A 24,774-nucleotide genomic window follows, 5' to 3' on the forward strand; every position below is an offset into this window, starting at 1 on the left:
CACTCTTCCCTCAAGGACCCCGCACAACAAGATTATTAATTAACCCCTTCTCATTGCACAATACCCAATCTAGGATAGCCTGTTCCCCGGTTGGCTCCTCCAACGTACTGGTCTAAAAAACCATCTCGTACACGCTCCAGGAATTCATCCTCCACAGTATTATTGCTAATTTGGTTTGGCCAGTCTATATGTAGCTTAAAGTCACCCAAGATTACTGTAGTACCCTTGTTACATGCATCTCTGATTTCCTGTTTGATGCTGTCCCCGACATTACCACTACTGTTTGGAGGCCTATAGACAACTCCCACCAGTGTTTTCTGCCCCTTGGTGCTTCTTAACTCCACCCAGACTGATTCTACATCTTGATTTTCTGAGCCAATTTCCTTTCTCACTATTGCTCTGATTTCATCTTATTTTAGTTTTAATTTACTGACTTATCCAAGGGACGCCAGCATTTGCTGCTCTGCCTTTGCTTCTTATAGGAATATGTCTAGTTTATACCCATACCCTAATTATCTCCTGTTTCACCACTGACTGACTTATCTGTCAATTCTTCTTTCCAATTTACCTGGGCTAGTTCCCAATTTATCTCATTGCAATTTTTTTTTCAGCAAGATACACAGATCTTTAATTATTCCCTCTCTTATTCAGTTTTTATATTGAAATTCGACTTGGGCAGGGACACAAAACGGGTGATATCACATCTGCCAACAGTAATATGCCCCGTCCGATATTTAGTCCCATTGAAGTCAATGGAATTGAATGTCGACGAGTCGTTTAACGGGTGGCCAACGTGATACCGCATATCTTGCATCCCATCTATGTCAAATTTCACCCCCTCTGTTTCCTGGATGTTCCCCTACATTCATCAACTTACTGCACTTCACTTTCATAGCTAGATCCAGCACTACCTCCTTGCTAGACTAAAAGCATGCTGATTTCGAAAGCACTCTTGGATACATTACAGAAATCCCTTCCCTTCTTTGCTACTTGTATTACTCTTACGCCAAATTATCTTTGGATAATTGAAGTCACCCATTATTATGGCCCAGCTGTTTCTGCAATTTTGTCTAATCTGTCCACATATCCCTCTATCTCATTTCCAATGATCAGTGGTCTATAATAAACTCTCAGTAGGGTAACCATTCCCTTAGTCCTTAAAGCAGAACCTATTTTGTTAAAGTTATCACCATCCTCTGTCATTCTTACGTTCTAGTGCTGTAATGGAATGGAATCTTTGATTAATACTGCCACTCCTCCTTCTCTTAACCTACTCTATTCTTTCTACAAATTTTATAACCAGTAATGTTCAGCTCTCAATCCTGCCCTAGCCTAAGCCGCATCTCTTTTAATGCTATGATATCATCCTGCCCATAGAAACTTGTGCCTCTAGCTCAGCAGTTTTATTTAGAATATACTTTCTGCATTTGTGCAGATACAACTAAAACTAGCCTTTCTCTGTTTGGCAATTTTACTTTTTAATTCTTCCTCCTTCTGACCTGATTGCTTTTTTATGTTTTTCCTACGCCACTTGCTACTTTTACTTTCCTTTCTGCTTCACTCCTTGTTTTGTTTTTATGCTTTCCCCTGACATATTACTTGAAACCCTTCTCCATACCAGGAGATATCGTCCCAGAAAGGACATTGGTCCCAGCCCTGTCCACGTGAAGCTCTCCTGTTCTTTACAGGCCACTCCTGTACCAAGAATTTGGATCTATCCCTCCTATGTAATTTCTTCAACTATGCATTTACCTCCCTTGTATTATTCCTACACTGATCTTCAAGTGGCATTAGGAGTCATCCTGAAATTACTACTATTGAGGCCCTGCTCTTTAATCTATCTCCTCATTTATGAAATTCTAATTTCAGTTCTATTGCTACCTATATATTTGGCCCCAACATGATCACAGCTATTGCTGTTGTCCTACTCTGTCTAAAATCTTTGTCACCCATTCTGTTATAACCTTTACTCTGGCACCAGGGAGTTAACACCCCATTCAGGACTCTAAGCTGCAGTTGCAGATAATGCAGCCCTGGCACTTCCAGCACTTCATAAGAGATGCTCCCACAGTGTAATTAACTAATGCAAATAGATGACCCCACGGCTTCTTTGCTCCACTACCAAACATCTCCTTAAACCCCTCTCTCTTATCCTCTCCACCCTCACCTCCAACAAATGCAAGGAGCTCATAGATTTCTTTGTCACTAAGATTGAGACCATTCATTTAGCTGCTTCTGCCCCCCTTGCCACTAAGTTTAACCTCCTCCTAGGCCCTCCCTCACCCTATCCCTGAACTCCTGTCTCTAGTTTCATTCCCTTCTCCCCTCTTGACTTCATCTCATCCATGAGTCCCATTTCCTGCTCCCTTGACCCCATATCTTCTAAACTGCTGACCATCCAACTCCCCTTTATGGCCTCCATGCTAGCTGACAATGAAAATGGTTCCCTCCTTTGGTACTGCTTTCCTCCTTTTCAAAACTGCCATCATTTCCCTCTCAAAAAAAACCACCGCCCCATCTTCAACCTCGCTTTCCTCTCAAGTCCTTGAACATGTCTTCTCCCAAATCGCTCCTTGTCCTCTTCAACCTCCCTGCAGCCTTTGACACGGTCGACCACACCATCCTCCTCCAATGCCTCACCTCCGTTATCCAGCTGTGTGGGACTGCCTTCGCTTGGTTCCAGTCTTACCTATCTAATTGTAGCCAGACATCTCCAGCAATAGCTTTTCTTCTCACCCCTGCAGCTTTACCTGCAGAGTCCCCCAAGGACCTACCCTTGGCTTCCTTCTCTTCCTCAAATACGTGTGATCCACTGGCGATATCATCTGCAGACATGGAGCCAGCTACCACATGTACACAGATGACATCCAGCTCTACCTCTCCACCACCTCTCGACCCTTCCACTGCCTCTGTGTTGTCAGCCTGCTTGTCTGACATACACTCCTGGATAAGCTGCAATTTCTTCCAGCTAAACATTGGGAAGACCAAATCCATCATCTCTGGCCCCTGCCACAAACTCTGTATCCTTACCACTGATTTCACCCCCTCTTTGGCCACTGTCAGGCTACATCAGAGTGTTCGCAATCTCGGCATCCAATTTGATTCGGAACAGAGCGACTGACACCATATCCTCTCCCATCAAAAAATCTGCTTACGTCAACCTCCATAACATTGCCTGTCTCCACCCCTGCCTCAACCTCATCCATGCATTTGTCACCTTCAGTCTCGACAGTTCTGATGCTCCTATGGCCTACTTCCTATCCTCCATCCTCCATAAACTTGAGCTCATCTAAAACTCTGCTGCCCGTATCTTAACCTGCACGAAGTTTTGCTCACCCTGTGCTCGCTGACCTACATTGGCTCCCGGGGTCCTCCACTGCCTCCAATTTAAAATTCTTATCCTCGTATTTAATTCCGTTCCTGGCCTCGGCTCTCCCTATCTTTATAACCTCTTCCAGCCCAACAGCCCTCCAAGAGCTCTGTGTTTTCCTAACTCTGGCCTCTTACACATCCCCCCAATCCCTTTGCCCCATCCTTGGTGGCCATACCCTCATCCGTCTACATCCTAGGCTCTGCAATTCGCTCCCCACACCTCTGGTTCTCTCTCTTAAGACAGTCTCTTAAATCCTACCTCTGACCAAGCTTTTAGTCACCCCTCATAATATCTCCTTCGTTGACTTGGTGTCAATTTTTGTCTGTTTATGCCTCTATGATGTGCCTTGGGACCTTCTCCTACATTAAAGGCGCTATATAAATGGAAGTAGTTGTTGTTTTCTATTTCTTTTTGAGGGAGTATCTCACCTCTGCCTGGCACTTCCTTCTGATGGTTTAGAGTTTGCTGGATGCAGATTGGTCGTGATGTTGATGTTAATACTTCTAAGAGCCTGTTTCAGTTTGGACAAAGTATGTTCTATTTGTTTTCCTGGTAACAATCTTTGGTTCTACAGCAATATTGCTAGGTGATTCTGTTGGAAGAAATGTCAGTAGTTGCGGTAGCAGCTGTTAAAGTTGGTGCCAGTGAATTGTTATTCTTACCCAGTGATCATGTTCTGACTATAAATAAAATTCAATGATTACAGGCATGCAATGCAATTCAATGCTCGCTTTTGAAATAGTGGCTGAGTAGTGGCCGTTGATTTGTAAACAAAACTTAACACTCCAAAGACACTTGTTCCATCTTTGTTCGCCTACTTTACCGACATTTTGTCAATCATACTATAAAATTCTGACTGTGGGATAATTTAATTCAATGCTGGAGTTGAAAATTTTTGAACTTTGAGCTGTTTTCTCACCCCCATGTATGGTCATGTAAATATTTCCATATATGATGTGATTCATCACATGAGTGTCTCCATCATTTATTTGAAATGGTTTGGTTTATAGAGGAGAAACATATTTTTGATCTTTTCTCTATTTCTGTGTTTTTAAATTTATTTTTTCAAAAATTATTTTGTTCAAATAGTGATGACTTCAAATGGTTGTGGTACTGGTGTGGTGATATTAAATGGATAGAGTTACTGAGCCCGACTCAGTGATTTAAGTAAATTAATGGACACAGTTAAAATTACAATGGCAGAATCTTCTGGGATTTACCACCCATTTTATCTGCTCATGTTCAGCTTCCTTGCCGTTGTTGGATTCAGTAGGGTTGATTTTATGATTGTGTGCTGTGGGGGTGGAATCATGCTCACCTGAAGTGTGCAACAGAAAAATGCAGGCACGTTCCCCACAATTTATACATCCATTAATTTTAACCTTTTTTTAAATAAATGGGCTGACATCCCAGTTAATAAGCGGAGAAAGGAATTTGATATGAATATTTTAAGTGATAGAGCACATTTGGAATTACTAGGGAAGCAATTACTGTCGGTGACGTTGTCTGGTGTTCTCAGCTCTTGTTAAAACAGAAATAAATATTAAGGTGAAGTGGTGCCACAGAATGGAAAGACGTTGAGTTATATCTTTGGTTGCCAAACTGCCAGACCTTTTTTTTAAATTGAGGAGGGAGGGGAAAATCTCCTGGTGAGTTGTCACCAAGCCATTCACTCAAACCTCTTAGTCGGTTATTAACTAGCAGCATTGGAGTGCTGAAAACAGGTTAGCTGCACTGGTATGTGTTCTGAAAATCAGGATAAGGGAAGGGAAACAAATAATTGGAAATAATTCAAAATTCGCACATTTTCAAATCGGGGATAAAATAACTAATTGTTGCTGGTGTGGAACAATGAATGTTAGGTTTCTATCGCTAACAGTTTATCAAATATGTATTTTTGGACCAAAAAATTAAATTTGGAGCAGCGTTTTTTGTTACCTCCTTTTTAGCATCAGTCGTCTGATGATGGTGCATGCTAGCCCCCTTTCCCCCCCTCTGAATTCTTTATTTCAGCCATTCTGCTGTGGTGTGGTGAAAAGCCGATGCTAAGCATCGTCTTCGTGGAGAAGAGAGAATCCAAAAAGTGAATCCCTTGCTCCTCCTGGAGCCAATCATTTACAGAAGTCTGGAATCGGGAAGATTTGGAGAAAAAGGAATGAGAGTAAACAGGATTTTTTTCCCCCTCTCTTTTTCTCTGCCACCACGCCCCCCCCCCCCACCCCCCAACCCCCACAAAAAAAGATTGAGGCATACGGCACAAGTGTACAATCACCGCATGGCACACAAAATGAACAGATGCCAGTTTCGTGATCCCATCTATCCACATGCTGATCTCATTTCCTATGGAGCACCTAATACAACAGATCCAGTGGGGCCACCCCCCATCTCATTTCTCTTGATCCAGAGACTGGGGATTTAATTTGGGCGTTATTAGAGAAGTGGGACTGGAAAAAAAAAAAAGTTTTTTTAAAAATAAAGTTGGCTCTTCTGTCAGAAATTTAATGGAGTTGCTCTATTACATATTCTCAAAAGAATGTTTCTGTGCTTTAATGTGTTAGGCCTTCCAGTTCTTGGAATGTGATATGACCTTTTCAGTATTTTTAGAAGCAGCCAACATAAGATAACCAGGCATTGACTCATTCATATCCATATCACATTCGTTAGAGTCGGAGAAACTTAGAGAATACTTGGCCATTTTTCTACGAAGACCTTATCAGACGGCCTCTTGAATAATAACTTGTGCCTTAGAAGAAACTACTGCACTATACTTAAATATAATACACCAGCACTGTTTGCTGTGATAGAAGATCCGAAGAACTTAAATTTACTGCCTAAAATGGCTGAAAGGAACGTCTTTGGATCAGCATTAAGGTATTTAATGTCCTTTTTATATCAGTTTAGTGTTTTACTAAAGTAGTGACTCTTATTGATAGTCAACTATGTTTTGTTGCAAAATGGAATCCAATTCTTCACTGAGTATACACAGAAGTGATTTTAATAGAGGGGCAGGTGACAGAAGTGTTAGTGAGGGATCACTTTGGGACCTTTGATCATAATTCCATTAGTTTTAAGATAGCTATGGAGAAGGATAGGTCTGGCCCAAAAGTTAAAATTCTAAATTGGGGAAAGGCCAATTTTGATGGTATTAGACAGGAACTTTCAGAAGTTGATTGGGAGAGTCTGTTGGCAGGCAAAGGGACGTCTGGTAAGTGGGAGGCTTTCAAAAGTGTGTTAACCAGGGTTCAGTGTAAGCACATTCCTTATAAAGTGAAGGGCAAGGCTGGTAGAAGTTGGGAACCTTGGATGACTCGGGAGATTGAGGCACTAGTCAAAAAGAAGAAGGAGGCATATGACATGCATAGGCAGCTGGGATCAAGTGGATCCCTTGAAGAGTATAGAGATTGCCGGAGTAGAGTTAAGAGAGAAATCAGGAGGGCAAAAAGGGGATATGAGATTGCTTTGGCAGATCAGGCAAAGGTGAATCCAAAGAGCTTCTACAAATACATAAAGGGCAAAAGGGTAACTAGGGAGAGAGTAGGGCCTCTTAAGGATCAACAAGGTCATCTATGTGCGGAACCACAAGAGATGGGTGAGATCCTGAATGAATATTTCACATCGGTATTTACGGTTGAGAAAGGCATGGATGTTAGGGAACTTGGGGAAATAAATAGTGATGTCTTGAGGAGTGTACATATTACAGAGAGGGAGGTGCTGGAAGTCTTAACGCGCATCAAGGTAGATAAATCTCCGGGACCTGATGAAATGTATCCCAGGACGTTATGGGAGGTTAGGGAGGAAATTGCGGGTCCCCTAGCAGAGATATTTGAATCATCCACCGCTACAGGTGAGGTGCCTGAAGATTGGAGGGTAGCAAATGTTGTGCCTTTGTTTAAGAAGGGCGGCAGGGAAAAGCCTGGGAACTACAGACCAGTGAGCCTGACATCTGTAGTGGGTAAGTTGTTAGAGGGTATTCTGAGGGACAGAATCTACAGGCATTTGGAGAGGCAGGGACTAATTAGGAACAGTCAGCATGGTTTTGTGAGAGGAAAATCATGTCTCACGAATTTGATTGAGTTTTTTGAAGGGGTAACCAAGAAGATAGATGAGGGCTGTGCAGTAGACGTGGTCTACATGGACTTCAGCAAAGCATTTGACAAGGTACCGCATGGTAGGTTGTTACATAAGGTTAAATCTCATGGGATCCAAGGTGAGGTAGCCAATTGGATACAAAATTGGCTTGACGACAGAAGACAGAGGGTGGTTGTCGAGGGTTGTTTTTCAAACTGGATGCCTGTGTCCAGCGGTGTGCCTCAGGGATCGGTGCTGGGTCCGCTGTTATTTGTTATTTATATTAATGATTTGGATGAGAATTTAGGAGGCATGGTTAGTAAGTTTGCAGATGACACCAAGATTGGTGGCATTGTGGACAGTGAAGAAGGTTATCTGGGATTGCAACGGGATCTTGATAAATTGGGCCAGTGGGCCGATGAATGGCAGATGGAGTTTAATTTAGATAAATGTGAGGTGATGCATTTTGGTAGATCGAATCGGGCCAGGACCTACTCCGTTAATGGTAGGGCGTTGGGGAGAGTTATAGAACAAAGAGATCTAGGAGTACAGATTCATAGCTCCTTGAAAGTGGAGTCACAGGTGGATAGGGTGGTGAAGAAGGCATTCAGCATGCTTGGTTTCATTGGTCAGAACATTGAATGCAGGAGTTGGGATGTCTTGTTGAAGTTGTACAGGGCATTGGTGAGGCCACACTTGGAGTACTGTGTACAGTTCTGGTCACCCTATTATAGAAAGGATATTATTAAACTAGAAAGAGTGCAGAAAAGATTTACTAGGATGCTACCGGGACTTGATGGTTTGACTTACAGGGAGAGGTTAGACAGACTGGGACTTTATTCCCTGGAGAGTAGGAGGTTAAGGGGTGATCTTATAGAAGTCTATAAAATAATGAGGGGCATAGATAAGGTCGATAGTCAAAATCTTTTCCCAAAGGTAGGGGAGTCTATAACGAGGGGGCACAGATTTAAGGTGAGAGGGGAGAGATACAAAAGGATCCAGAGGGGCAATTTTTTCACTCAAAGGGTGGTGAGTGTCTGGAACGAGCTGCCAGAGGCAGTAGTAGAGGCGGGTACAATTTTGTCTTTTAAAAAGCATTTGGACAGTTACATGGGGAAGATGGGTATCGAGGGATATGGGCCAAGTGCAGGCAATTGGGACTAGCTTAGTGGTATAAACTGGGCGACATGGACATGTTGGGCCGAAGGGCCTGTTTCCATGTTGTAACTTCTATGATTCTATGATTCTATGATTTATTTTATTCATTGTGTGGTACTATTGGAGTTGAATTAACACAACAGCGACGTCTTCTCACATTAACAGACTTGTCTAAAATCATAAAAATGGTGGGAATGTGCAGCAAGTAGCTCAGCATTTGAAAGCGAAAGTTAATATTTCAAGTGTAATCCTTGATCGGCATTTTGTTGTGTTTACAAGTGAACCTGTACATTTTTCATTGCACTTTCTTTCTTAATGTAAATGAAGTTAAAGTTACACATATATACTGCACCTTTTCTTCTTCATTCCATTTCCACATAACACTGAGTCTGCAAAAATTTGCTATTTGGAAAGAGTCTTTACAATATACAGATTCTTAAAAAATGCCTGTGCAATGCTTCTACACAATGAAGGAAAACAGTTTTAATCAGCAAAACTTCGTTAAGCAAACCTTTTACTCATAAAGAGCTAATTGTGCCTTACTACTTATCTCAGAAATATCCCAGAGCACTTTGTATAAAATTAAACACTTTGAAAGCAGTCACTCTAGTTATGTACATAAAGTTGGAGGAGGTGCTGGATAAATTTTATAAATTTGAGCTCCTGGCAAGGATTTTTGCCACGAAGGAATGCATATTGGGAATTTGAGTGCAGTGGTCAGCGGTCCCTCATTTTTGGCCATTAACACGATTGACTAAAAAATCTTGAGCGTAGACTGACTTCCATGCCTGAATTTCCAATATGCATTCCTGCTGGGTGTAGTCCCACACCCCAAGCACAAATTTATAACCGTATCCCTGCTGCATTTTCCATATTTGTAGGCTAAACTTTGTAAACAGTCTTTGAATGTTAATTTTCCAAACAATTCTGTTTTTAATTGAAGTGTATTGATTGTAGGGTGCTCCATCCTACAGATTTTGAATAAGATAATAAGATGAGTGAGTGCATGCCTCCTTTTACTTCTGAGGGATATTCTGTATTGCGATCATTTTGACTTAAAGTTAAACAGACCTTATTCTGTTATGAATGTTGGATGACTGCAAAACAGTTTGTTGTTGAATGGACTGTACAATTTCACATGATTGCTTGTTCCTGCAAATTACATGTAGGGTATGTCAGGCAAATTAATTTGTAAAGGAGAGTAATGCTGGATAAGGTTGGGAAGGAATTTTACCCTTTAAGGGTTTATTTTCCTACCTGCTTTAATCACAACATTTTCGTAGCCATCAGTAGCTGACTGAAGATCCTCTATATCTGGTGTCACAGCTGGAAGACGGCTGCTGTGCTGATGTACGAGTTGGGTGCTGACTTTTTAAAATCACATTGATATATTGGAACTGTGTGGTGGGCATGCAGGACTAGGGTGGGCACACAGTCCACGAATGGGTGCCTCTCTGCACACCCGCAATGAGAGCCGTTGACTGGCAAACCTGTTGGATACATCAGTGGAGTGGTTCCACTAGGAACATAAACACATTTTACTTCTCAAACTATACATGGAGGAAGAGTACTTTTATATTGAAGATTCCTCATACTGTTCCCTTCACCCCTGCCTCCACACACCCTTTCCATAATTTCTTAATAGGTCCAAATTCTCAAATTCAGTCAGTAGTGAAGATGGTGTGGTGAACACTATCTTATCACCAAGGCTGATTTCTGGGACATTTAAATTCTTCAATTTTCATCCACAAATATCAATTAACAGCTCATAAATTTTCAAGTTAGTATAAAGTGTGAACTGAATTGTTAACAAAAAGTGTCAAATCTTTGGGGAAAAAGATCAATTATACATCTTCTTGTAACTCGTTTTAAAATTATATTATTGGTGTGTATTTGAAACACTGGGAATTGTGTACAAACTACAGTTCCATTATACCCCTGAACATCTCTTTAGTGCTTGCAGGCTTTAGTCCAAACTGCTTATGAAAAGGAACAGTGAGAATATTCAGCAGGTGTGCCAGAAAGAAAACAATCCTTTGTTCCATAGCTGATCAATGAAACCTTGACGTTTATTGGCCTATTTTGTTTTCCATTGCTTCAAAACATGTCGACCTCTACAGCCAAAGTTGATGTCACATGTATGAGAAGGTTGGAATGTTCCATTTGCTTCACATGCTAATTGTATGCATAAGATAGCTCACTAGTGACTGTAGTTCCTCCATGTGTTATGGGATCTTCAGCACAAGTTAAACAAATACCATGCAGTCCCTATTATTGGTGAGATATTTTGCTTAGTCATTGGCTCCTGCTATCGCATCAGTACTTTAACGCTGAAACACTGCCCACTGCCATTGACCAATCAGCCTTTAGTGCTACTTCACATGTTTTGATTTTTTTTTTGTCACGTGCAACACCTACACCAATTCTGTGGACATTGAAATTCCATTCCTATTTGTGAAAATATAATTTTCACAATTCATCATGGGAACTTTACTGACTACAACGACAACAACTACATTTCAGAAGTAATTCATTGGCTGTGAAGTGCGTTGGAGGCATCCTGAAAATGTGAAAGGTGCCATATAAATGCAAATCCTTTCTTTCTTTGGTTCTGAAAAGACTATATTTAATGGAGAATTTACCCCATTCTGTATTGGCAGTTTACTCCATGCAATTCATTGTTCTGTATTAGTACATCATTGACAGTTACAATCTTTTTGTCACTATTATTCTTTACACTTTCTTCCCTTTCTCGTCCTAAGTTCCAAACCTGCCATCTGGCACAATCTACTTACCCCACCTCTCCCTCTGCATTCTCATTGTGCTCAAATCAACAGTCATTTAATCATCTTCTACTCTTAACTCATTCTTTTCCAGGACTTCAAAACTATTGAGCTTCATGCCTCCTTCATTCTTCCTTTCCACTTGTCTTTTAAAACTCAAGCTTGTCATCATCTAATTACAACTTGACTTCGCTCTTCCTCTATCCTATTTTCAGCCTTCTAGATGTCCTACATCCCTGCTGGGGACGGTCCCTGGCAATCAAGAAGATCGGCGGGGGTGGGGGGCTAGGCGTGCGGCAGCGAGGATGGTGGGATAGATTATTGGGGGGGGGGGGGGGAGACTTCGCTAGGGAGAGACATTGTGGGGGGGTGGGGGTCGGCCTGTTGTGGGGTGGAATCAGCCGATCGCGGGGGTGGGGGATGGGCGGGGGGAAGAGATCGCGGCAGGTTTGCTTAAGGGACCGGGGGGGGATGCACTCCTGCCCCTCCTGGCCCACAAACCGTGCTGGAAAAGCACTTACCTGCTAGATCCGGCAGTTCTCACTTTCCTTCTGCTGCCAGGCTTCCCAAGCCCCAGGAAACCCGGCCGGCCAGTATTAAATTTAAATGGCTGTCAAAATCTGAGGAACGCAGCCTCATTAACATATTACAATCATTGATCTGCCTCTCCAGAGCGGGTGACTCGCCACCCCCCAACACACCACGGTAAAATCAGAAGCAGGCGCGTTCGTGGTGGATTGGGGTCGGGTTTCATATCTTTAGCAATTTAACCCCTCTCCCGCCCGTCATGGGGGGGTGGGCTGGTAAAGTTCCCCCCAAGTAGTGTCAGTAGAAGGAATGCAGCATCCATTGTGTTTGGTCTGTGGTTTATTTTTGGTTATTTCCAGGAAGCTAGCAAGATCTCTACCTTCTGGCCCAATACATTTTTTTTAGGAGGGCGTAACCTGGGCTAAACCAATATCTGCTGCTTACATTTTATTGCAGGATGTATGTTTTGTCATGTGCTGCATTCAACTCTCATTTGCTCATGCTGTTTTACATTCCTGAGCTCCGCGTGCAGCCTGTTTTGGTGTTTGTAACGTGGAACGGAATGGTATTTCTAAGAAAAAATACAAGTAGGCTGGCCACGTGGCCCTGGGGAGTGAGGCCAGTGACTGAGTTTATCTTTTTGTAGGTTTACTAATTTCATACAGAGCACGAGGTATTTAGTCATGTCCAACTGAAAATAGCTCTGTCACTGGGCCTGTACACAGAGACATATTTGTGTCTATAATATGATGAACACCTGTTACTAGCAACTGTTGTGTAGATGATTTGTTGACTAGTGTGGCCAGGATTGCCTATTAATTTGTGTACTGAGAGAGTGGCCAAAAAGATGTTGGAAAAGGCTGGATGAATCACATGCCTTAATACAGGACCTCACATGGGCTTTCACATGACCATCATTCATAACAAGAAATAGGAGACCTGATGACTTTTGAAACATTTTAAGAAATTTTCCATCATTTTCTGCACAAGTAGCCTTGCTCCTGACTCGACTGTCAGATAGTGTTTAAAGGATCTTATTTTCTGGCCCATAGTCTAAAACAGACGATGTGTATGGGTGTGTGTTTTGGGAGGTGGAAGAGATGTGATGGCTGCAATGTGTGAAAATACTAGGGGGTAGATTTTGGTCTGCGCCTGTTTTCGGACCCAGACTCAGCGCTGTGTGGCCAGCATGCACCTGAACCAAGAGGCCCAGGATTGATGGAAATTGGTCCTTGGGCCTCTTCCACAGACAGCTCACCCGAGTGAAGTCATCAATGTCTGGTCACCTGCCTCGCTCGCAGCAGCCCTCAGGTAAGTCCCAGGAGTGAGGGCTTGTAGCAGGCTATGTGGATGGGGGGCAGCATCGCGATTCCTCTGGAGTTGGATTTGCACTCCTTCTCATATTGGTTCCACAGGATTTTTTTTAAACTTACCTGGAGTTGGCGGCTGTTGAAGGGAAATGTCAGTGTAATTCCATCTTAAGGAAACAGGACGTTGGGCCAGGCCCGGTTGGGTGCGCCCATTTTTCTGGCATAAAACAGGCACAAAGCATACAACAACATAAAAGCAAAACACTGTGGATGCTAGAAATCTGAAATAAAACAGAAAATGCTAGAAACATTCAGCAGAACAGGCAGAATCTGTGGAGAGGGAAACAGAGTTAATGGGCTCAATTCTGAAATGGTGGCGGGGCGGGGGGGTGGTGGTGAAGGTGCGCGTGGCAAACCCGCATAAACAAAACATTCTGTTTCCGACATGATCACATCGTGATTGATGATTAACGTGCTCTCTGGGTTTTGCGCCCAGCAGCCAGCCTGATTGACAGGCTGGCTGCCCTCAGGAGCTGCAACGCAAGGGGGGGCGGGGGAGAAAAAGAGGGAGAGCGAAACGTCATTCGGCGCTGGAACGTAAGATCGGGGGGGGGTGAAGACCGGGGTGGAGATCGAAAGGGGGGAGGGGGGAGAGATCAGGTGTGAATCAGAGGCGGTGGGAAAGTCGCTCACGTAAGTTTAAAAATCATTTTAAGCAAGTAATCTGTCACAAGTGAAGTGCCTTAAGTACCTCAATGAGGTACATTTGGTTCTTTAACTATCATCCCACCGGCTTTAACTGCCGGTGGGACTTCCAGTTTCGGGACGCCCCGAAACAGGTGCATCAGTGGGGAACTCGGAAGTCAGCGGGTTGGAGCCGGTTTCTGAACTCGAACAGGATTTTCCCGTAAAATTGAGCCCAATGTTTCAGGTCGATGGATCATCATGAAAGGTCAATCATCAACCTGAAACGTTAACTCTGTTTCTCTCTCCACAGAGGCTTACCTGCTGAGTGTCTCCAGCATCTTCTGTTTTTAATCACAGTTTTAGATTGTTACATGGAGAATTGCTCAACAGCTCACATAAGCAAGGATGTTATCAGACCTGATATTAAATAACAATCAGGAGATGGCAGAGCAGGTCAGAGTCAGAGAATACCTTGGCAATAGTGACCCCAATATGGTGGAGTTTATAGTTAGGGATTTGATGGAAAAGAGAATGAGTGAAATAAAATATTTATATTAGAAAGGCAGATTTTGATGCATGAAGGCTGAAGTCAGAGGAATGGAGTTTGGGACAGGGATTGTAGCGCTGGAGAAAGTTAGAGATGTGAAAGGGCAAAGAAACAGAGGGATTTAAACATAAGGATGAGAATTTTATATTGGAGATGTTGGGGGACCAGTGTAGGTCACCAAGGATGGAAGTGATGGACAAGCAGGACCACTTGGGGCATAGTATATGGTCAGCAAAGTTTTGGATGAACTGAAGTTTATGGAAGGTGGAGGTTGGGAGGCCGGCCAGGAGACCATTGGAGTACTCGAGTTTGGAGGTGACAAAGGCATGAACGAGAGTTTCAGTGGCAGATGGGCTGAGATAGGGGCAGAGGTGGGCATTATTAGAGGTAGAAGTAGGAGGTCATTGTGAAGGAGAAGATATGGGGTCATTAACTCAACTCGGGTCAAATAGGACGGCGAGATTGCAATCTGGTTTAGCCTGAGAGAGGGACAGGGTGGGAGATTGCAGCCGGTGGCGAAGGTATGGAGTTTGTGGCTGGAGCCAAAGACAATGGCTACAATTTTCTCATTGTTTAACTGGAGGAAATTGTGACCCATTCAATATTGTTTGTTGAACAAGTAATCGGACAGGACAGAGGCAGTGGAGAGATAGAGTTGGGTATCATTGTGTACATGAAGAAGCTAACCCCTTGTCTGTGGCGAATGTTGTCAAGGGACAGCATGTAGATGAGGAGGAGGAGTGGGCCAAGGGTAGATACTTGGGGAAGTGATAGTGTGGGGATGAGAAGCCATTGCTGGAGGTACTCAGCTGGCTAAGATTGGCTAGGTAAGAGGGCAGCCATGCAAGGGGACTCCCACCAGCTGGACAATGGAGGACAGTGTTGGAAGAGGATAGTGTGGTCAACCATGTTAAAGGCTGCAGAGAGATCAAGGAGGAGGAGAAGGGATAATGCACAATGTTCACAGTTGCAGAGAATGTTGTTTGTAATTTTAGTTAGGGCTGTTTCTGGGGTTTTGGGATGGCTGGAATCCTGATAGGAGAGATTCAAATGGGGAGTTGCAGAAGAGATGGGCATAGATCTGAGAGGGGACAACACATTAAGGGAATTTGGAGAGGAAAGGGAGATTGAAGATAGGGCGGCAGTTTGAAAGGATAGCGAGATCGAGAATTGTTTTTTTTTGAGGGGTGATGAAGGTGGTTTTGATAGAGAAGGGCACAGTATCTGAGGAGAAGGAACCATTTATAATTTCAGCCAGTATGGGGGCCAGGGAGAGAAGTTACATTGTTGGCAGTTTAATGGGAATGGGATCAAGAGAGCAAGAGATTGGTCTCGAGGACAAAATTAGCTTGGAGAGGGCATGTGGGGAGATTGGAAAGGAACTAAAGAGAGAGACGACAGGTCAGGGCTAAGGTGGGATAAGGTTTTTCTTACTAGGGAAGGGGGTATGTAGCAGAGGCAGCTTAACAGATGGACTCTGTCTTGGTGGCAAAGAAGTCTGAGTTCCTCGCGCTTGTTGTTAAAGGTGAGAGGGCTTTCAGGAAGAGGGTGGTCGTGGAGAAAAGAAGCCGGGAATTATCTTTGTTTTTTACGATGATCCTAGAGTGTGGGTGGTTTTGGCAGAAGAGTGTGAGGTCCGGTCGAGCTTGACCAACCTTTAATTGTCAGCCGCGGAGCCTCTGAAGAATCTGCAGCAGGGCATGCCTAATCACTTGCCCCGCTCGTTGCTGACTAATTCTTCAATGGTGTCCTTCAGCAGGCGTTAGGCTCCTTAAAAATGTACATTAGGGACCTAACGCCTGTTTTACGTGTCTACCTGGGGTGTTTTTTTTTAAAAAGAGCCCCATGAATTTAGCAGTGGGACCAACGCCTATGCAGGTTGGGTACAGGCCGTCCAACTGCTAAATTGGTATGTTTTTCGCCAGTTTCACCCCCGAAAAAATAGGCGCAATGCATACCAATTTCAATCCTATGTTTCCTAACATTTGAAGTGTAAAATTCATCTGGAATTGATGTGCTCCCAAAGCTTGTAAACATCAGACTCTTGAAATTTTCTTGCAGTCTGAAAGGGGAACAAAAAAAATTATTCTTCTTTCAACCTTGATCTGCCAATTATATGTGCAATTCCTGATTGCCATTGCATTATTTACTGTAGAAGCTGCGAATGTAAGGTCACCTTAGCACCGAATCTATATTGTAACTACTTTAGAACAGTTGGTGAATTGGGGCTTGTTCAAAGTAAAATGTTTATCCAGACTGCACAGGAAGGCACGTCAATAAAGTGTTGCAGTTGACATAATGGGGTTGACAATGTGGCCTGTAAGCTGAGCCTCTTTTGTTTATTCATTCATGGGATGTGGGAGTCGATGGCGAGGCCAGCATTTATTGCCCATCCTTAATTGCCCTTGAGAAGGTGGTGGTGAGCCGCCTTCTTGAACCGCTGCTGTCCGTGTGGTGAAGGTTCTCCCACAGTGCTGTTAGTTAGGGAGTTCCAGGATTTTGACCCAGTGACGATGAAGGAACGGCGATATATTTCCAAGTCATGATGGTGTGTGACTTGGAGGGGAACGTGCAGGTGGTGTTGTTCCCATGCGCCTGCTGCCCTTATCCTAGGTGGTAGAGGTCACGGGTTTGGGAGATGCTGTCGCAGAAGCCTTGGTGAGTTGCTGCAGTGCATCTTGTAGATGGTACACACTGCAGCCACGGTGCACTGGTGGTGGAGGGAGTGAATGTTTAAGCTGGTGGATGAGGTGCCATTCAAGTGGGCTGCTTCATCCTGGATGGTGTCGAGCTTCTTGAGTGTTGTTGGAGCTGCACTCATCCAGGCAAGTAGGGAGTATTCCATCACATTCCTGACTTGTGCCTTGTAGATAGTGGATAGCCTTTGGGGAGTCAGGAGGTGAGTCACTCACCACAGAATACCCAGCCTCTGACCTGCTCTTGTAGCCACGGTATTTATGTGGCCGGTCCAGTTTAGTTTCTGGTCAATGGTGACCCCAAGGATGTTGATGGTGGGGAATTCGGCGATGGTAATGTTGTTGAATGTCAAGGGGAGATGGTCATTGCCTGGCATGAATGTTACTTGCCCAGCCCAAGCCTGGATGTTGTCCATGTATTGCTGCATGCAGGCATAGACTGCTTCATTATCTGAGGGGTTGCAAATGGAAATGAACACTGTGCAATCATCAGCGAACATCCCCATTTCTGACCTTATGATGGAGGGAAGGTCATTAATGAAGCAGCTGAAGATGGTTGGGCTTAGGACACTGCCCTAAGGAACTCCTGCAGCAATGTCCTGGGGCTGAGATGATTGGCCTCCAACAACCACTACCATCTTCCTTTTGTGCTAGGTATGACTCCATCCACTGGAGAGTTTTCTCCCTGATTCCCATTGACTTCAATTTTACTAGAGTTCCTTGATGCCACACTCGGTCAAATGCTGCCTTGATGTCAAGGGCATGTTTAGACCACGGCCGTAATGAGGTCTAGAGCTGAGTGGTCTGAGTGGAACCCAAACTGAGCATCTGGTGCCGGTAGTGCTGCATGCAGTTGAGCTGTATAAGGTGAGGTGAGTTCGTTTGCATATTTTTCTGACATTCCATGTGTGTTTTTCATGACGTGCTGGAATCACCAATGCTGCTTTGTCAGGCACTAGCAACCGATGGCATACAGAGCACTCTCCTGGCATGGGGGAGGAAAGGGGGGGATTGAGGGGCACGCGGGGACACTGGTTGTTGGTAGCAGGCAGACAGTGGTGGGTGGGAGTAAACAATGTGTCCTCCCCTTCAGCACCTGTTCTAATTGGATGATGTATGGTTCCCACATTGTGGAGTGGTCTCCTTGTCTGCATTAAAGTCGGAGGACTAATGAGCCTAGTTGAATAAACTGAGATGGGAGGCCTTTCTGATTGCATGGGAACAGTTGGGGAATTGTAATATCCCGAATATTATCCTAAACAAATGCAAATTATTTCACTTCCTGTATTCTCAACTTGTTTGCTGTCTGCCAGCAGCATTTATTATTTGTGTTCCCACAGATTAATTAAACGCATTGAGAGAGTGAGGCAAGTAAGTCAACAAAGGCATTTTCAATTAAATTTAAAAATGATTAATGTGTTTCCAGAGAGCTCACTAATCAGCTCTCAAAGATCGTTAACCATCCTGGCATTAGTAATGGATTAACAAGTCAATCAAGAAGCTGAACTGTTGAGCGTTCCATTGATTTGTATTGTATACTCTTTTATTGTAGACTGTATTTGGCAAGCGTAAGCATATAATATTTGAAACTGGAGTCATTTTGGGGGAAAAAACAAGCGCACGTCTATCCAGAGTCACCAGTGTATGCTGAGAGTAGTCTGTCCAGTGTCGTAGTACAAAAGCAGGGAATCCAGTAAACCACCAGTGTTTTGTCTAAATGCTGTATTTCTTTGAGGTTTCGTGTCCCAGTCCCTATAGTAGTAAACGCTCTGACCTGCTTAGCGTTTAAATCGCGAGAACTGTCATTTGCCCAGGCTTGAGCCTATGCCATCTTGCCATACATGATCTCCATTCAGTTACTCATCTCCAACTATCAACAGAGCAAACTTTGGATTCATATTCAGGGAAATGTTATATTTTTCTATATATCAAAATAAAATAAAAAGATCTTGTTAAAATAAAAATTTCTTGTTTATCACATCATTTTTCCTGTGTCAAGGTTTCAGCTCCCACTTGGAAATCACATTTTTTGATTTGCACAAATTTCATAGTCAACAAATTGCAACCAAATAGCAAAGAATTACAACTAAAATTATTGATAAAGCAAGGCAGAACATGGAACAATCAAATCACTCAAAATACTTTCCTGAAATATTTTTTGCATACCTTTTTCTCAAGAGCAGGTAAGGAGACTGATTTTTCGCCAGCCTTGTCTCCCTATCCAGTGCTGACAGACACGAGACATGCTTTCCCAGTTCTGATATACCTGAGTGTCCTTCCTTCAAGTGATCTAAAACTTACTTCCTTCCCGGTGTTTCCAAATACTGGGCCCCACTCCCCAATACTACCAGACGCCTTGTAAATGCACAGCCAAGGATTCCCCAGGGCTCAAAGGCACATGATCCCTTTTCCCCCATCCATCCCATCCCAGCACAGTGCTGCTATATGCTAGAATCCCCTTACTGTTGCCAGACCCTGGGACAGAACAGCGGTGCCACCTAATGTTTGGAGGCCTGAAAGGTGAATATAATAGTAAGTAGAGAAACCTATACAAATCTCTCAGTTTAATTTTTTTTTAAATTTACGCACTACACCCAGTTGTGTCTGCCAAGCATGGCAAAATCATAGTGCAGGAAGTAAGCGTGACAAACTTGATGGGAGACAACATATTGGTTTCCTATAGTACAGTATACTGATGTCTTTTTTCTGTTTTGTGCAAAGCAATATCCTGGATAAATTAAGAACTGTTAGATTTTTAGTACAAAATAAACAGATGAAAAATAGTTTAATATAAAAATAAAACAAATCCGTGTGTCATTGCTTATGGTGGGTGGGAAAATGCATTATATTATAACATGGGATTGCAAAGCCCCCAATAACAACTATCCCTCCTGCTCCCAACAGAACCAGATATCTCACCCCACCCATTTTGGCATTTCTGACTCGTCATGTTTAGAGACTTGCTGGCTATGTTGTACTGTTTGTTTGGTGGGGCGGGGGAGCCAAGTTTAACAGAAAGTTTAAGATTATCTTTCTTTTTTACTTTAGGTCATAAAATTTTTTTAGTGGTATAGTTAGGTGCCTGAGGAACTGTCATGACAGCTGTTTCTTAGAAATGCTTTGCTGGGAATATGATTATATAGTATTTTTTCATGGAATGTGTATGAGGAGAAAGGTTTTGCACAATATGATTCGAGTGAATAACGAAAGTAGAAAGTACCAGTTAGAAATAAGATACCAAGACTTAACCAGCGGGGGAAAAAAGAAAAGAGACGATCATTGAGAAAGAAAACTGATGCATGGAAAAGACTGCTGTTCTGTGGACAACATACCATTCCTGACTGTGATGATGTATGTCTTAGTCCCAAGATTTCATGACCTCCATACTACAACTAATGACTAGGAAGTATTAAGAATGGCTTGGGATGTCTCCCTCTGATTTTTTTTTTCTTCTTTCCTTATGAGGTAGTATAGGTTCTGTCGACAACTCGCTGTCTGAGAAGTTGTTGCCACAGACACTCTATGCGCAATCCAGCTCCCGGTACCATAATCATATAATTCTAAAGTGTTGTGATGCTTGAAAAGGGTTCACATCCTAAATCTATACAGTTCTGCCAAAATTCTGCCATACATTTCCTGTCCTGCACTAAGTCCTGCTCTCCCAAAAACCCCATCCTCCCTGACCAACCCTGCCTCCTCTTCCCTCCAACGCATGACATTTAAAATCCTTGCCCTCATCTACAATTTCCCCCGTGGCCTTGCTCTGCCCTATCTCTGCAGTCTCCACCAGCCTTATAATCCCCTCCTGAATGCTCCAGTCCTCTGACTCTGGCATTCTGTGCATCCTCTACTCTCTTCGCCTCACTATTGGTGGCAGCCTGTTCAGCTACCTTCATATTATTCTTTGAAACTCACTATTTACATCTCTCTGCCTCGCCGCCTCTCTCTCTCCCATCTTTAAAACCCACCTCAAGCACCATCTCTTTGACCAAGATTTCAGTCATCCATCCTACTCTCTCCTTTCTGGCTTGGCATATATTTTCCTTATCCCTATTTGTGAGGCACCTTGGGATGTTTCTTGCGTTAAAACTGCTGTATAAATGCCATTTTATTTGTCTTAATAGCCTGCAAAGATCCTCTCTTGTTGCTGCAGCCTAATAGGAGACAATGTCGCTAATCCTGACAAGTTCTGCCTTTAATTTCTTGTCCATATATGTTATACATTATAAGGGGTTTACATAGCATTGTACTTAATGTCCTTTAGTGAGGATCCACAGTAACTTATTGATTTCCTCTTTATAAACAACATACGTGGATGTGTTTTCTTCATCATTTAAATTTAAAAATACAGAATATGGGAGGCAGGATGCAATTTGATTAACCATTGTAGCAGGGAACTCAGAAGTGAGATGTGTGCATATGGTATGACCTTGATTATCTGCAAAGATTTTGCCATGAATCAGGATTGAGTCGGAAGCACAGGTGTCGGGATTAGATCGGAAAACTAGCGGGAGTTGATTTAGTGATATTGCTTCCTTTTGGTTGCTGTTTTGATAAACCTTAGTTTTCATCCATAATTAACAGCAAATATGTTCAATACCAAATCTTATTGTGAAAACAGTTCTAGTAAGAAAGAGAATATACCTACTTGTAATGTCTTTATAGACATGGTAATTCACTAGGAGGTTCCACTCCATTATGGTGGATAATCCTACAAGCAGACGCCCTGCCGCAGCTGTCCAGTTCTGGGAGGGTGAGAAACCAGCCGGCTCTCATGCTGAGCTGGCCAACAGTCAGAGCCTGGGGGAAGGGGGGGTGGGTGGGGTGATTATGGGGGTAGTGGGAGGGGGCTTTACTTTGAAATTGGAATCGGGGACCTATGTAGGTCATTATAAGTGGCCTCCCACCTGAAACAGATGTGCACTCCGTCCAGTCATCTCAGGACCAGGTCCAAAATGACACCAGCTGGTTCGCCAGGGTAAACGGGGTGTTAAGTGACCTCCCCCGTTTACATCGGGTGGAGGGAGTTAAAATCAGCTCTGGTATCAGCAAATCTCCCCTAGCTTTGTTTAAAGTAAATCGGGAAAGTGTAATGCTTACAGAAAGTGAGCTATACACTTTTTAAATACATTGAAATGTACGAATATCTGTTACTTATTAAAAACAGGTGGTGGGTTTGAAAATTTGATGCAATGCCAGTTACACAGTAGGTGAAGGTGTGAAAAGATCTGGCCATCAGTTGGTTTGGCGTCATGGCCTTGCACGAGAACTAAATTTCGAATGAGGCAAGTCTTTATTAGAATCTCTTGTGTTTTCTTTTCCAGGTAGATTATATGAAATATTCTGCCCTAATCTATTGTTTTACTGACACCCTGGCTCATGGCCCTCAAGCACCAATTTCATCTTTCACCCCATTCAAAGTGCGTTGCATATTGTGGACTAGCCCAGCTGCACATGATTTTCACTGCATTGATCTGGTCAGGGTTAAGGGACATCACTGGCATCTGACCTCCACCCTCCTTTCCCCAACCCCACCGACTGAGAGATGAAAATCCAACCCTGGCAGAGTGAAAGATAGCTTACCCTCCCATCCCCCGAGAGAGTTTGCCATTCTGCCTCCCACTGATGCAGTTCCCTAGCTCCTTCTCCCTTTCCTCCACCCCCTGTTCTTCCCCATCTTTACCTCTTTATGTTCCTCTCCCCTCTCTCTCCCTCTGTCCTCCCTTCCTCTCCGCTCTCTCCACCCTTCCATCCTCTCCTCGCGCTCTCTCCACTCTTCTCTTCTCTCCTCTACACCTCCCACTTCTCATCTGCTCCCTCCCCCACCTTGGTCCATTATTCCCGTGCCCTGTAACTCTGCTTGACCTGTATACTGCACTTGGTCTTGACTCACTCGATGCAATGGCAAGGAAGACTGATGTATCTGTGTTATAAAATATATTACATTATTTTGTCTGCACTCACTTGGTGTTGCAACTTTTTCTATTATAAATTTCTACATCCACATTTATAATGGAAACTTCCTATGTGAATTTATCACACTGTAATTTCACCCTCCCACAATTGGTGGTGATGCAGTACCTCCATTTTGTGTCTCCCAACTTATCAACCTGTACTGTAGAGACATCTTGGGGTAAAGTTTCACCGCACGAACGGGTGGGTTGCGGGTTGGTAGGAAGGTAAAAATCGTAAAAAAAGTAAAACCCGACCCTAACCCACCTGCTTCCAGTTTTAACGGAGGCGGGTCGAGGGCGGGCAACCAACACGTTCTTAGGAGGCGGGTCTGTCAGTGAAAGCTTTTAAGGAGGCAGCAGGCCTCCACTTTGACAGGTTTTTTATTTTTAACTCCTAGGGGCTGGGATTCACGCCACATAAAGGGTCTAGACAGAGTGGATAGAGAGAAACTGTTCCCATTGGCGGAAGGGTCAAGAACCAGAGGGCATAGATTTAAGGTGATATGAGGAAAAACTTTTTTACACAGCGAATGGTTAGGATCTGGAATGCACTGCCCGAGGGGGTGGTGGAGGCAGATTTAATCATGGCCTTCAAAAGGGAACTGGATAAGTACTTGAAACGAAAAAATGTGCAGGGCTACGGGGATAGAGCGGTGCAGTGGGACTAACTGGATTGCTCATGCATAGAGCCGGCGCAGACTCAATGGGCCGAATGGCCTCCTTCCGTGCTGTAACCTTCTATAATTCTATGATAAAAGGAGGTGAGGAGGCCTGGCTCAGCAGGTAAGCGCCTTTATTACGCTGCTTGTGGGCCAGGAAGAGCAGGAGTGTTTCCTCCAGTCCCAACAAACCTACCTGCCGTGATCCCACACACACGATCGTCCAACCTCCACCCCCCCCCCCCGCCCGATGTCTGACCCCTGAACCCCCCCCCAAAATCTAAGACTTACTTGCTGGCATCCGCTTCCTGGCTGCTCTCCCGTCCGACTGACAGCCAGCCTGTTGATCAGGCTGGCTGTCGGGTGGGAAACCTACAGGGGAAAAAAAAGGAAAGATGTCCTTACGTACTTCCTGGTTTCCTGTCGGGAATTCTCTCCCCCCCCCCCCCCCCCCCCCCCCCGCCTCGTCTCTGCTCCCTGTTGATATTTACTCCCTTTACTTTTCTGTTTCCCAAATTGCCATAACTGTTTAACAAAAATAATAGTATAAACTGAAAGTGTTAAATGGACTTTAAAATGGGACTGAATTACATCTGTACACCCTGGTCCAATTACCTCTCGCCCTCTAACCCCGCTTCACCTGAAGACTACACTTGATCTTGACTTCCATCATATGCAACACCCAGGGAAATCGACTGGTATTAATGAAAAGCCAGGAACCAACTTTCTTACAGGGAAAGTCCTTTGGTAGCTGAGAGCCCTGTAATTAGGTTAGGATATATTAAATTTATATTAACTTCATACACTTTGACTGTGTAGCTCAAATATATCTTGATCTTTTAAACCAAGGAATGAGGGCAGCACTCTTATCCAATCCCCTTACTGTGTTCAAAACAGGCAATTTATTTTGAGTACTGTTAGGTATGATCAGATTATCTCTGGGATCTATTAATGGTCATGCATCTCTGAAAATGAAATTGTCAACTTCCCAGTTCTTAAGTACATTTCCAA

At 43.6% G+C, this 24,774-nt stretch overlaps 1 protein-coding gene across 1 annotated transcript in view; it reads left to right on the forward strand.

Moving 5' to 3' along the window:
* The first annotated feature begins 6,013 nt into the window (after window positions 1-6,013).
* Window positions 6,014-24,774, forward strand: part of retreg1 (reticulophagy regulator 1) — a 52,995-nt gene continuing 34,234 nt past the window's right edge. The window contains exon 1 of the mRNA XM_068001887.1: window positions 6,014-6,244. Coding sequence (XP_067857988.1) covers window positions 6,210-6,244 — 35 coding nt within the window. The 5' untranslated portion in view covers window positions 6,014-6,209. The remainder of the gene's footprint in view (window positions 6,245-24,774) is intronic.

Source organism: Heptranchias perlo, chromosome 2 (assembly GCF_035084215.1).
Source record: "Heptranchias perlo isolate sHepPer1 chromosome 2, sHepPer1.hap1, whole genome shotgun sequence".
In the NCBI taxonomy this organism is placed as follows: domain Eukaryota; kingdom Metazoa; phylum Chordata; class Chondrichthyes; order Hexanchiformes; family Hexanchidae; genus Heptranchias; species Heptranchias perlo.